The sequence below is a fragment of the Marmota marmota genome, unplaced genomic scaffold (assembly GCF_001458135.2).
Source record: "Marmota marmota marmota unplaced genomic scaffold, marMar, whole genome shotgun sequence".
NCBI lineage: Eukaryota > Metazoa > Chordata > Mammalia > Rodentia > Sciuridae > Marmota > Marmota marmota.
Genome location: NW_026000261.1, coordinates 3,606,942 through 3,620,581, shown reverse-complemented (window position 1 = coordinate 3,620,581; position 13,640 = coordinate 3,606,942). Strand labels below are relative to the sequence as shown.

General features: G+C 35.7%; 1 protein-coding gene across 15 annotated transcripts in view; it reads left to right on the top strand.

The window, feature by feature from the left end:
* The first annotated feature begins 2,497 nt into the window (after window positions 1–2,497).
* Alg13 (ALG13 UDP-N-acetylglucosaminyltransferase subunit) overlaps window positions 2,498–13,640 on the top strand; it is a 79,827-nt gene continuing 68,684 nt past the window's right edge. For 9 of the 15 annotated variants that reach the window (XR_007344902.1, XM_048796918.1, XM_048796920.1 and 6 more), the window contains exons 1-3: window positions 2,498–2,648; window positions 3,543–3,705; window positions 6,611–6,749. Coding sequence is in view for 13 of the 15 variants with exons in the window: in XM_048796918.1 (XP_048652875.1) it covers window positions 2,568–2,648; window positions 3,543–3,705; window positions 6,611–6,749 (383 nt within the window). In the remaining 2 variants the exon portion in view is untranslated. Of the gene's footprint in view, window positions 2,649–2,693; window positions 3,361–3,542; window positions 3,706–6,610; window positions 6,750–8,638; window positions 9,245–9,285; window positions 12,783–13,640 lie in introns of those variants that run through there. The other 6 variants (XM_015497917.2, XM_048796928.1, XM_048796929.1 and 3 more) reach the window with 6 other exon arrangements.

Sequence of the window (13,640 nt, the reverse complement as noted above, 5' to 3'; positions counted from 1 at the left end):
ACATACACATATATATATATATATATATATATATATATATCCTAGATACCAACTTTTAGTTAAACTGAATACACTTATTAAGAAAAATTGTCTCTCATCGGGTTTAATCTGGGACAGACCCCAAAAACTTTAGGCATTTTTGCTCTTTTATTTCCCTTTCTCTCTCTCTCTCTAAATCATTCTCCCTAAAGTTTGCTTTTAAAAGAAGTAATTTTTCAAGGAAGACTGAAAGTGAGGATTGTGGATACTGCTCAGTGGTAGAGCACTTACTTGCCCAGCATAGGAAAGCTCTGGGTTCCATCCTCAGCACCACAAAATAAAACAAAGTAGAAGAGAATTTACATCTTAAAGACAGAAAAATACTGTAAGTTTTCATAAAAAATTTGGGAGATATTATTTGCCTATTAAGTCATTATTTAGATTTTTCTTTTACAAGGGCAGGACAGTATCCTTTCCAACATTCTTATTTTGTACAATACCTGTAGGTTTTCTAAGATAAATAGGTGGCTTTGGTTTTTAGAGATACATATTTGTAATGAGTCTTTTTTCCCCCAGTTTTTTAGAAAAAGACTGTTGCATTTAATTTCTTTAAGAATTGTGTTATATAGCCTGAGTGATATCAAGGGTCTGGCTTGTCCATATAAAACCTGAATTATCTTTAATTGTTCTTTAATATCAGGGAGCAGATTTTTAGCTAAGATGGAAACCAAAAAGATTTCTTTATTCTGGATTTAGAGTGGTTTCTCTTGGAAATGTTTCAATAAAGTGTTTCATTTTAGTTTGTAGTTCCATTTTTGCTCTGGAAAAAGAGTAAAACAAATAATTGTTATCACTAAATATAAACCAAAGCTTTAAACCAAAGGCATACCTAAGCTAATGACTAGAAGTTCATAAAAAATTCACAGGAGAGCAACTAAAATAAAAACCAAAGTCTATACAAAGGGATAAAGAAAAACACTACCCTATCCAAATCCAAGGTACTTCCAATTTTATCTTTTTTTAAATTTATTTTTATTTTTTTTTCCCAATTTTATCTTAACAAAAGAAAGTTTAGTCCATACAAATGGGTTTGGCCTTTTACCACTGAGTCACATCCCTCCCTCTTTCTTTCTTCTTTTTTTTTTCTTTTTTAAAGGACAGCAATTTTATTTTTTATAACTTTGTTTATTTTTTTCATGTGGTGATGAGGATGGAACCCAGTACTTCACACCTGCTAGGCAAGTGCTCTACCACTGAGCCACAATCTTAGCTCCTTTTCCTGCTTTTTTAAAAATTTTATTTTGAGACAGGAGTTGCTAGGGCCTCACTAAGGTGCTGAGGCTGGCTTTGAACTTGTGATCCTCCTGCTTCAGCCTCCCCAGTCGCTGGGATTACAGGTGAGCGCCATTGTGCCTGGCCACATTATAACCAGTTTGTCTTCTTAGAGAAAAAAAGTTAAACAGTCCTTACAAAACAGGAGATCAAAAGCCTTCTATGGGGGAAGAAGGGATTATGAATGGGTACTCTGTAATAAAGAGTCATACAAATGATTTAAACAATTTAAACTAATATTTTCCTCGTGAGTCAAAGGACAATTTTGTAATAGATGTATGATGTATTTTAGTGCTTACCAGTAGTACATACGTTAAAATTGGAACCAAAGGGATTTATGACTTCTTTGAGGGAGGGGGGCAGGCATGCTAGGGATTGAACCCAGGGTCTTATGCAGCAAGTGCTCTACCACTAAAGTACAACATCTCCCCAGCCACTCCCAACCCCTGCCCCCTTTTTATATTTTGAGATAGGGTATTATTAATTTTCCCAGGTTGTCTTGAACTTGCCATCCTCCTGCTTCAGTTTCCACAGTAGTTGGGATTACAAGTGTGCACCACCACTCTGGGTTTATGTCTTTTTATTTTATTTTATTTTATTTAGGCGGTACTGGGGATTGAGCCCAGGGGCACTTTACTACTGAGCCCTTTCCCCAGTCTTTTTAATTTGTAAAATAAAATTGCGGAGATAGGCCTCAAACTTCTGCCTCAGTCTCTCTAGTAGCTGGGATCACAGGTGTGTGCTAACGTGCCTAGCCCTCTGGTTTATGTCTTTTTAGGAATACATTTTAAGGATATGGTAATATTTGCCTGGAAAACCTTAAGTGCTTTTCCCCCTTTTCCCTAAATGGAAAGGGTAGGCAAGAGCAAAAATGCACATTCATGGTAACCATATTGAGCAAAGTTTCATTGCCAAATAACACCATTAAAAGATTTGTGATTCCCAAACAAGGATGCCTACTCAACACTTAAGGATTAGGATTTTTCTAAACTTCCATTTTTTGAAAAAAAAAAATTATATTCGGCAATTTTCCAAATCATGGTGGAGGACTCATGATCCTATACGTCAAGAATTTAGAACCTAGGCTGGCACGTAGACCGTTAAGTCCCTGGCCCCACCCTATTGGTGACATAGCTCCTGTCTAACCGCCTAAGGGAGGCTGTTACGAACTTCCGCCATTTGCTTATAATGCTACGGCCGCGTGGCTTTGCTACGTCACATCCGGCCTTTGCGATTCGGGACTTCGAATCCGCGAGATGAAGTGTCTGTTTGTTACTGTAGGGACCACCAGCTTTGACGACCTCATTGCTTGTGTGTCGGCGCACGACAGCTTACAAGTGAGTGGGGGAGGCAGGCCGGCGGCGGCTTGCCTCGCCTCCCTTCGCTTCGCCTAGCTTTGCTTGTCGCTAGCTGTCTTTAGCTTTACTAGTAGCCTTCTTAACCTTGCCTGACCGAAACGTTTGGAAAGAAACCTTCGCTGCTTTACCTCAGGTGCCTCCGCCCCTTTGCTGGCTCCTCCCCAGTGACCGACTGGGCCCTCCCCCGCCTCACCAGCCCCTTGGCGTCTTCCGTTTGCGGTTTCCCCTCTCCCGCAGCCTTCCCCGGCCCCTCCTCCTCTTCCTCTTCCCGGTCTCCTTTCCCCAGTTTTCCCCTTTCCAGTCGCCTCCGCCCCTCTTTTCAGCGGTTTTGTTCCTTGGAACTGGGGCCCCCGCCGAGCTGGGTTCGCGGGAGGGTGTCTGCTTGCCTCTGGTTTCCCGGTCGCCTGTGGGTCCGGGGATCCACGGCAAGTGGTGCGGCCCTTTGAGCCCGCCGTGCGGGAATTTCGGTTGTGCGGCCCTCGCCCCGCTCAGCCCGAGTGTTTTCCTGCAGGCGCCCTGCAGGATCGACACCCTCCCCGCGCGGCGTGTCGGTTGCCCGTCTCATTCGGGCTCGCCGTTCTAGACTGCGCAGGCAGTGAGGCAGAACTGGACTGTTCCTTGGTTGCCCCTCCCCCCTAGTTTGCAGTGCCTTCTTCAAAGTCTTTCCCTGTTCGTATTTTATCGGGATCAGGTCAGTGAACTGGGAATTAGATTAGGGCTCCCCTTTTGGTCTCAGGATGGGGAAAATTGGCCACAGGCAGGCTGTTTGGCAATGCGTGCGCGGGTCTGAACGCCGACCTCTGGGATTGTTGTTGTCACTGCTCTTACAGTAGCCAATTTAAAAGGCCCGCGTTTTCTTATTTCCTGTTTTAGATCATCAAGAGCCTTGGTTACAACCGACTTATCCTCCAAATTGGTAGAGGAACGGTGGTACCGGAACCGTTCAGTACTGAGTCATTTACTCTGGATGTTTACAGGTACAAGGAGTCCTTGAAAGAAGACCTGCAGAAAGCAGATCTTGTTATTAGTCACGCAGGTAAGCACGTAAAGTGTCTTAGAGTCTCAGCATTCAGTCTTTGATAAACAGTAATTAAGTAACTTATGCAAACATTTTCCTGGCAAAAGTAAAACCACTTAGTGAATTGTTACGCAGAATATATTCACTGTAGCCCGGTTGGATATGATAATTACTTGAATACTTGAATATAATAATTGAGAACTTTGGCTCACAGAATTTAGTGTTTCTGGTTCCAAGAAGGATGGGAAATTAATTACTGTAGCACAACGTTACAATAAAAAACCCTAAGCACAAAGGAGCAAAATAATTTATTCAATGACGTGCTATGAATTATCAACCTAAAATTAGTACTAGTGCTTAGATCTGAAGGACTGTTCAGCCTGCTCATTGGCTGGATTGGTGTTGGAGAAATTGGCTTTGAAAGGTGTTTTTTTTGCACATTTTTATTAAGGGTGAGTGTGAAATACATAACAGTTAAAATATTCTTTTTCCCTTATTTTTATTAGTACATTCTAGTTGTACATGATGGGTGGGATTTATTGTTACATATTTGTACATGCACATAATATGACAAAAATATTCTTTAACAACTACTTATTCTTTGTGTAAGTCATTTCTTTAGAAGAACCATCTTGATGATCTTGTTGATGAGACTTTCAGTACATTTAGGAGAATTGCTTTTGGGTAGCACTACAGTTTTGACTGCTGTGAGAAAGGTTTTAAAAAGTCTAGTTTGAGGAGAGAAAAGTTATTAGAAATAGATGTTAGTGACATTGGTAATTAAAAATGTATAGCATAATAGCCAACAGAACTTTTGGCATGGCCATAGCTCTTTTTATTTTGAGACACTGTGTCCCTAAGTTTCTTAGGGTTTTGCTAAATTGCTCAGGCTGGCCTCCACCTTGTGATCCTCCTATCTCAGCCTCTTGAGTCTCTGACATTACAAGTGTATACCACTGCACCTGGCTTGGTGTCTGTTCTTAACTTCTACCCTGGCATAGGATATATACATATCCTATGTATATCTACTCACATCTCCTAGATGATTTTAGATTTCAAAGTTCTTTTTGAGTTGTTCTCTTTGCCACCATCTCCTCAAATAGGGCATTAATATCCAGGATATACAAAGACCTCAAAAACCTTAATACCAGAAAAACCAACCCCATCAATAAATGAGTAAAGGAACTAAACAGACACTTAAGAAGAAGAACTACAAATGGTCAACAAAAGAGAAATGCAAATTAAAAGTACACTGAAGATTCCATCTCATTCCAATTGGAATGGCAATTATCAAGAATACAAGTGACAGGTCTGGGGTGCTTAGTAGTAGAGCACTTGCCAGGCATGTGTGGGGCACTGGGTTGGATCCTCAGCATCACATAAAAAAAGGTGTCTATCTACAACCAAAAATATAAAAAAAAAAAAATACAAGTAACAGTGTTGGCGAGGACATGGGGGAAAGGGGAACACTCATACATTATTGGTGGGACTGTAATTAGTACCACCACTCTGGAAAGCAATGTAGAGGTTCCTCAAAAAACTAGGTATAGAACCACCATATGACTCAAGTATCCCATTCCTTGGTATATATCCAAGGGAGTTAAAAATCAGCATTCTGCAGTTACGTGGCCACGTCAATGTTTATAGCAGCACAAGTCTCAGTAGCTAATCTATGGAACCAACCTAGGTGCCCTTCAATAGTTGAATGAATAAGGAAAATATGTATATACAATGGAGTATTAGTTATAAATAAAAACAACTTTATGGCATTGGCTGAAAAATGGAACTGGAGACTATCATGCCGAGTGAAATAACCCAGTCCCAAAAAGTCAGGTTGAATGCTTTTCTGATATGCCAAAGCTATCCAAAATAAGGGAGGAGGTGTTTACAAAAAGAATAGAAGTATGATCAAAGTAATAGACAAAGGGGAATGAAAGGGAGGGAGGAGGGTTGGGATAAGGAAAATCTGTGGGATGAATCTGACCTAACTTTCCTGTGTGTATATATGAATATACCACAGTGAATCTCACAATTATGTACCACCATAAAATATTAATTAAAAAAAACAATAGAAAGAACAGTAGAGGGAAGGAAGTGGGAAGAAGGAAGGGGAATGAGAAATACTGGGGATTGATTTGGAGCAAATTATATGCCATGCTTTTATAATTATAGTATATTGTCATGTATAACTAAAAAAACAATTAAAAATTAGTTGAATTCTTCCATACACACACATTCATAGAGGTCTATCCTTGACTGTCTTCAGGATGGCACTTCACAGGTAAACTCAAATGGTATTAAGAGTTTTTCTTTATTGTGCCTGTCACTATTTTAGTCTTGCTTTTACTACTTGTGGTTGAATAGAAGTGAAGTACAGTTATCCCTTGGTGTCTACCAGGGATTGGTTCCAGAATCCCTGAGGATACTAAAATCTGAGATGCTCTCATGTCCCTTACATAAAATGACCTATTACTTACATATAACCTATGCACATCCTCCTGTATACCTTGTCTAAATTACTTATGAGTAGTTGTTATGCTATATTTAATGGAGCACTGGTTAAGTCTACATGTTCTATTGATCTAGTCTAAGGATGCAGAACTTGAAGATATAGAGAGTCTGTTGTATAGTTTCACATACAATGTGTTGAACTTGAATCTTACTTGGATTCAAGGCCATTCCAAGATGTAATACTAGAGAGCAGGTAACAGCACTAAGTCATAGGCCGTACTATCATCAGCAGTAATAAAATGTATTTTTTAAATTCAGGTTTATTAACAGTAACTGTTAAGTATATGTTTGTCATTTTCAATATATAATTGAAAGGTCTGGTTTAATGATCTGTCAGTTTAAGTTATTCAGCTTAAGAGTTCTAACCACCTTAACTTTTTCAAAATCATATTAACAAATTTTATTTTTGTAGGTGCAGGAAGCTGTTTGGAGACTCTGGAAAAAGGCAAGCCACTTGTGGTAGTTATAAATGAAAAGTTAATGAACAATCATCAGCTGGAATTGGCAAGGAAGCTACACAAAGAGGGGCATCTTTTCTATTGCACCTGCAGGTATACTAGAGACTGATTATTTGATCTCTAATATTTTCATTAGCTGTTCTTATCTAACCCATCTGTCTGTTTCGCCTCTTACCTTCTCACACTTACCAAACATACTTTAATTTTCTTACCTGTAAAACCTTTTCATTTGTCTCTCCCTTTAACTTTGATCTGTGTTGTATTTTATTCTGTATCTGTGGCCATTTCTTTGCATGTAAATATTTGAGAGTGTATGAGTACATGCTCATTAGTGTGTAAGTTTTCGTGAATCTGATTTTTAGTTCATTATTTACATTTTCAGTATTCCAGGAAGACATTTGCTTTTTTCAGTTAAGATTTTGACTTTACTGAGTCCACTGGAATCCCTACATTAAAAGTATTTACTCATTTATTCAGTTACACCTAATATGCAGTGGGTACTGTTTTAAATGCTAGGGATACAGTGGTAAACAGATAAAAGTCCATGTTCTCATGGTACTTAAATTCTAGTGGTAGAATTTCATATGATGAAATACACTACAGGGGAAGTAAGACAGGATGATGCTATACAGTTGGGCTGAAGACTAATTAGATAGAATCCTCAGATAAGGCTTGACAAAGTATAAGACATTTGAGGTGAGATCTAAGTACAGGGATGAGCCAGTCATGGGAAACTATAGACACCAAGGAACAGCAATTGCAAAAGCCCTAAGTGAGAAGTGAACTTGGAAGCTGATGTGCTTGAGAAACAGGAAAGTTATTGTGGCATGAATATAGTGTGCAAGGGAGAGAGTAGTATGATGCTGGGAGGGGAAAGTTTATGTAAGAGCTCTGATTTTATTCTGAGTTTAATGGGAAACCATTGGAGCTTTTTAATCAGAGGAATTACTTTATGGTGAGAAGTATTATTTTCTAGAAGTATATTAGAATTCAATAAGAACTGATCAACATCAAATAGAAGGATGAAGAAAGTTGCTGATTTGTTTTGTGTTAGTTCTTCCTTGACACTAGAAGCCTGTCAGAGGGCCAGGTCAGTAATTCCCAATTGTTTGACTTAAAACCTATTCTTATTGGAAGTATTAAAGTATTTTATATTATATTATAGTTAAATTGATGTTGGATTTAAAATAAAGAATACTAGAAGAAATTAGCTAGAACATAAACACCTTTTAATTTTCCTGCTTCTGTATCTTACACACTCAGTGAATACTTCATAAAATGTTTTTTGAGTACCTATTCTATGCCAGGCATTTTTCTAGGCAGCTGGTATATACAACCAGCGAACAAAACAAAGATTACTGCTCTCATTGGGAGGAAACAGATTCATTGATTGTTTCAGGAGTAAAATTGTTGGTGTCATCATACCTTTAATGATGGAGAGGAGGGAGGATGTCAGAGTGGCTTTGTAATATAGAAGCCAGTCAGAAGATAATTAAAATTATGTATGCTTCAGATAATGGGCACAATTTTCCCTTGGGTAGTTGATATTAGGGATTAGCATCATTTTTTCCCAGCCCTTGTATTCCCTTTTTAAAATTCTAATTAGTTATACATGATAGTAGAATGCATTTTGACACATCATACAGAAATTAATTAACATTATTTTTGCTTTGTTTTTGTGGTGCTGTGGAACACAGGGCCTTGTGCGTGTGAGGCAAGCACTCTACCAACTGAGCTATATCCCCAACCCAAAAGAGAAATTTTCATCTTCCTAACCTGCTTTATTCAGGGCAGTGTTCCCAGATGCTTTTGATGAGTATTTTTATTCAAAATATTAAATCAGCTTTGATTTTTTTGTTAGTTTAATAAAAAAGGGAAAGCACTGATTCATGAATACATCCTGATGTTTTACTCATGATGAAAAGGAAACTATACAAGTCTTCTATTATAAAATTATAGAAGTCTTTTTATATTAATTTCAGGAAAATCCCACACATGAAAGCACTAAGAATCAATAATTGGTTGTGTTTTCATTTTAGGTAAATAATTTTTTCCTCCAAACCTAGGGTGGGTGGTGGTATATTTGTTCTAATTTAGGATATAAATACATGATATAAATACATTTCAGAGGTAATAGTTTTATATTGTTCATATCCTTATTGCCAGCATGCATGGTGATTGTATATTGCTTAATTATATATTATCAATAGTAAGTTACCTGTAAAAATGTTTTATCATAATCTTCATGCATGGTCTAGCTTACCTTTTTGTCTGGCAGTTATTACTTTTGGTATCATTTATTCTGTTTTTATATATTGTTTCATTTTATAACACCACAGTCCTAAGAAGTATTATGAACCTATGTGAACACATTATTCATAATGATACAGTTCTGAACTATTTCAGTTGACTTGAGAGAAAATACTTGTTGAATTCATATTGACATTTTATACTACTCTTTTTATTATGATAATAATCTTAGTATGTATACCTATAATATTAAAGTACATTAAGACTCACATTTACAGTTTAAGGATTGTTGTATTCTTGGAAGTTAGTCATCAAGTGGGCAGCAGATGAATTACGGAATTTTCTCCCATTACCTAATATTTTTCTTCTTTTGTTTTAGCACGCTTCCGGGGCTGTTACAGTCAATGGACTTATCAACACTGAAATATTATCCTCCTGGCCAGCCAGAAAAATTTTCTGCATTTTTGGATAAAGTTGTTGGATTAAAAAATAAACATTAAACTTTCATCACTTTAAAAACATAAAAACACCCATAAATCCAACCTGTTGATGTGATTAAGTCAAATTAAATACATAAAACATTTATAGAATAATATAAACTAATAAACTTCCTACATTTATAGAATATATAGGAAATTTTATGGTGTGAACATTGCATTTGGGTTCAAATCCTAATTGCAATTAAGATTTCCCTACTCTTCATTATATAGTGAGAATTCACAGGTTTTTGTCCTAAAATCTCAAATGCATTTGGTATTGTGGGGAAAAAAATGAATGAAATTTGGAAACTGACAAAAACCGTAAATATAGTTTGGTGTTCCTTTGAGTAAAAACTGAAACAGTAACAAGTCACTTTTTTTTGCATGACAATCAGCATCTTTAGCTTCATAATCTAAGGAAACAAAAACATTCTGGGTTGTGCTCTGTGGAATAAAAAGCTTGATAATTGCCTTAAAAAGATGATTAAGTTACTTAGCATATTTGGAGAGATTACTTTTATTCTGATGAATAGAGTAAAAGGAATATATTCACTTTATTTTCCTCTAACATATAATGTGATAAAATATCTTGCTCAATGTCAAAATTTTAAAGGATTGAGAATAATAAATCAAAAAGAACTTATGTTAGTAGGATTTATGTTAATTTTTAAGGCTACCCTCTACAGTGGTAACTAAACATTTACTATAGTATAGAAATGAACAGTGTATGTCGTTATAAAATTAGTGTTGCAAGTGAATAGTGAATGATCTTATTGTATAATGGCTTAAATATATGGTTTTAAAATTCATATTAGAACTTGAGATAAGTACATTGTGAAATTCTTTCTGATTAGAGAAAGTGGTCTCAGTCTTTTAAGATACATTAGATCATCCCTAAGTTCCAATAATTCTCTGATAGAAAGTTTATCCATGAAAACAGAACATTTAATATACAGACCTTGTTATATTACTATGCCAAAATGTTCAAAGTTCCAAGCATTTTACTTGGGATGCATTAATAATGTTTTTTGTAGATTTATTTTTCTGATTATTTTTCTTTGGCTAATAATAAAATAAATTCTTGCTAATGGTAGAAAAGGTGGTTGCTGAGAAGTACTCTGGGTAGCAGGAGGAAGCCAGCTTCGATTAAAATTTTGCTGAGAATAATCTAAAAAGTGAGTAATCCACATGTACATAGTTGAGAATTCACAGCACCATAATACTTGTATATTAATGTATGTTATAGAAAAGGTCTTATTCAAATACAGGAAGAGACTTAGTGTTTTCTGGGCCCTCTTAAAGTTTTTCTTGTTCAAGGAAAAAGTTGTTGGCATAAGGCTATATTGGTCACTCAGTCTTATAGTTGTTTTATGGCATGAAGTACTAACCTTAGAGAATCAGGAATGAAAGTGTTTACTCATACATCAGACAACCAAACATTGGTTCCCTAAATCTCTTCTACTTCCCTGCAATAATGAACAACCTAGATTTCATTATTTCATTCAATAGAGGCATATGTCAGTGGTGTCCATTGTGTATAGTAATGTCTCTGACTACACTGTTGTGGAATTATATGTTGTGGGGTTTTAAATCAAAGTATACTTTCGAATCCTAATTTTGTAGTGATCCTCAAGATGATCCAGTTCATTCCCATGGCTTGTCAGATGAGGCAAGAGGTCAGAGATTAGTTTGCCTAGTAGCAGTTCCAAGACCCTGTTCTATTCATTTTCTACTATACAATAATATGTTGTAAACTTTTTGTTTATAGTTGTTTGCTCATTATTTAGTTAACTTTCATCCCCTTTGAGGAAGGTTTATTTCCAGAATTTCTTTATTTGATAAGGAATCTCACACTTAACCGTGTTTTCCAACTGAAACTTAGCAGCCTGTGATTCCTGATTTTTTTGGAATCTACCAAAAGGATCTATGTAGGATTGATACTAGATTGAATTAAAACTTTAAGGCAGTTGGAGACGAAGAAAATTTAGTTAACAGTGCACACCATTAACTACAAATGAGGAAAGAGGCTAAGATTTTTTTTTTTGGGGGGGGGAAATCTATTTGATATTTTTCTCAAAGTTTGATATCACTACATGATAGGTTCGGGTTCTTAAGAGTCAGTCAAAAAGTAGAATGCAGTTAATTTAGCAGGTGTTTACATTCCAGGGATAAGGAAACAAAAGAGTTGATTGGGAAATTCATACCATGGATAGGTTCAGAGGTGAAAGCTAATAGAAAGTTTATGGTGTTGGAGAAGGTGAAGTGATATAATGTTTTGAGATGACCTTGAGAATTACGAATTTTACATAAAGACATAGTTTGGAGGAAAGAGAGCTGAAAGGTTCCCAATGAACCTGATGGTAGAGTACTGTAAGATTTAAAGTAATCACTATCTGAAAGTACTATCAGGAGTTTTGACTTGAGACCCTTCAGAGCTCTACTATGTATGCTTTAAAGGTAAATCATACAGATACAAAGGATAATATAAAAAGATTGAGACTATAAAGTCAGGAATGATACAGTAATGTAGGTATTTTTTTGCCTTTTATTATGATGTAAACACTAAATCCCATTGATTTCATAATGTTAATTTGCAGAGATGACTGAATCTGCATAGAGTTTGAAAGATGAGGTGAGTGGACAGATTATATGGAATTTTTTGGAAAGATTTGGAATAGGTGATTATGATAGCTGTGTGGTGATCAATTTTTGCTCTAAAAGTTGTATCATATTTGAATGAAGATAACAGTTAACACTTGCTGAGTACTTCGTACATATCAGGCACTATTCAGGACACTTAACATACTCATTTAATTTTTTTAGTAACACTATGAAATAGTTGATATTGCCCCATTTTGCAGATGAGGAAATTGAACTTGGGAGTTTTATGCCATCTATATGTCTTAGAGGTGAAAGGAGGTCTGGAAATTGTAATTGAAGCACTGAATTCTGGTATATTTCCTTGATTTGTGAGGACAAATGAAGACAATATTTGTGATAGAATATTTGAATTCAGTTGACTCTTCCCTGATATTCAGATTGTGTGTTGGCTACAGATACATGTATAACCTATTTGAGTTTTTATATTGCTACTTTATAGCACACTGATGGCTATTTATAGATATTTTTCCTAGTTTATATGATTGCAAGTTATTTAAAATATTTTTTCCTTAAATGTTTGTATTTTCAGGTTCTTTTTTTTTTTGGATCCTCTTTGCTTTGTAGTTTTTTTCTTGCTATTTTCATAACTCCTAGAGCCTCTCCTTCTATTGAGTCTTGTATGTGTATCTCCTAACTCTGATTAGAGTTGCTGAATGATTTCCAGTTTCCTGTTTGTTAATTCTGAAAGCACTTCAAACATGATGTGCTCCAAACTAAAGTCATGTTTCTCTTTTCATATTACCTGAGGTCCTTATCTTCATTACTAGTATTTAGTCAGTCCTCCAGTCTTTAACTCATACCTCCACCCCTTTATAGGTAATTGATCAGATTTTTTTTTTACTTCCTAAATATCTCAAGCTCATTTATTTGTATATTCAGTCTTGTAATACAAATACATGTTGAGAATCTACTTCTGTATCAGCAGGATTCAAGACATGATTCTTGCTCTGGAGGAGCTTTTAATAGTCTAGTTGGGGAAGAACTATGTCTTATACATTCTTGAGTCCTCTTCCTGAAATGGACTAGGCTCCATTAATGTTGAATGTACTTCTGTATTTAGTACTTTTTTCTGATATCAAGTAGGATTTGATATTGGTTCTAGGGAACAGTCATCTTACATTTATTTCCTATTGACTCTAAGTGTCTAGTTTTTCTCTTGTTCCAAAGATGTGTCCATCACACTGTACGGTGAAGTTCACAGGGCCAAATATTTATAGGAACAGCATCCCAAATATCATTAATGATCCTTTGAAATATTCTGATGGAATTTGTCAAATAATGGTGCTTGTTGAGGATTTGTGGCAAAACATGATATTTAAAAATCAGGTATATGAAAAGCAGTAGCTATAGTATTTTCCAGTAAAAGATTATGTGGAGAAAAATTAGAATACCACCAAATTATTGTTAATTTTTAGATTGGTAATTCCCTACATGAATATTCTAGAATAATATTTCTATTGTTCTTTTAATTCTTAGAATTTTGTAGGTGGGCAAGAAAAAAATAGATAAGTAGGAATGCAAAATGTATGCTTTTCAACATTGATGTATATATTTAATATATATTTAAAAAAATAAATATATATATATATATATA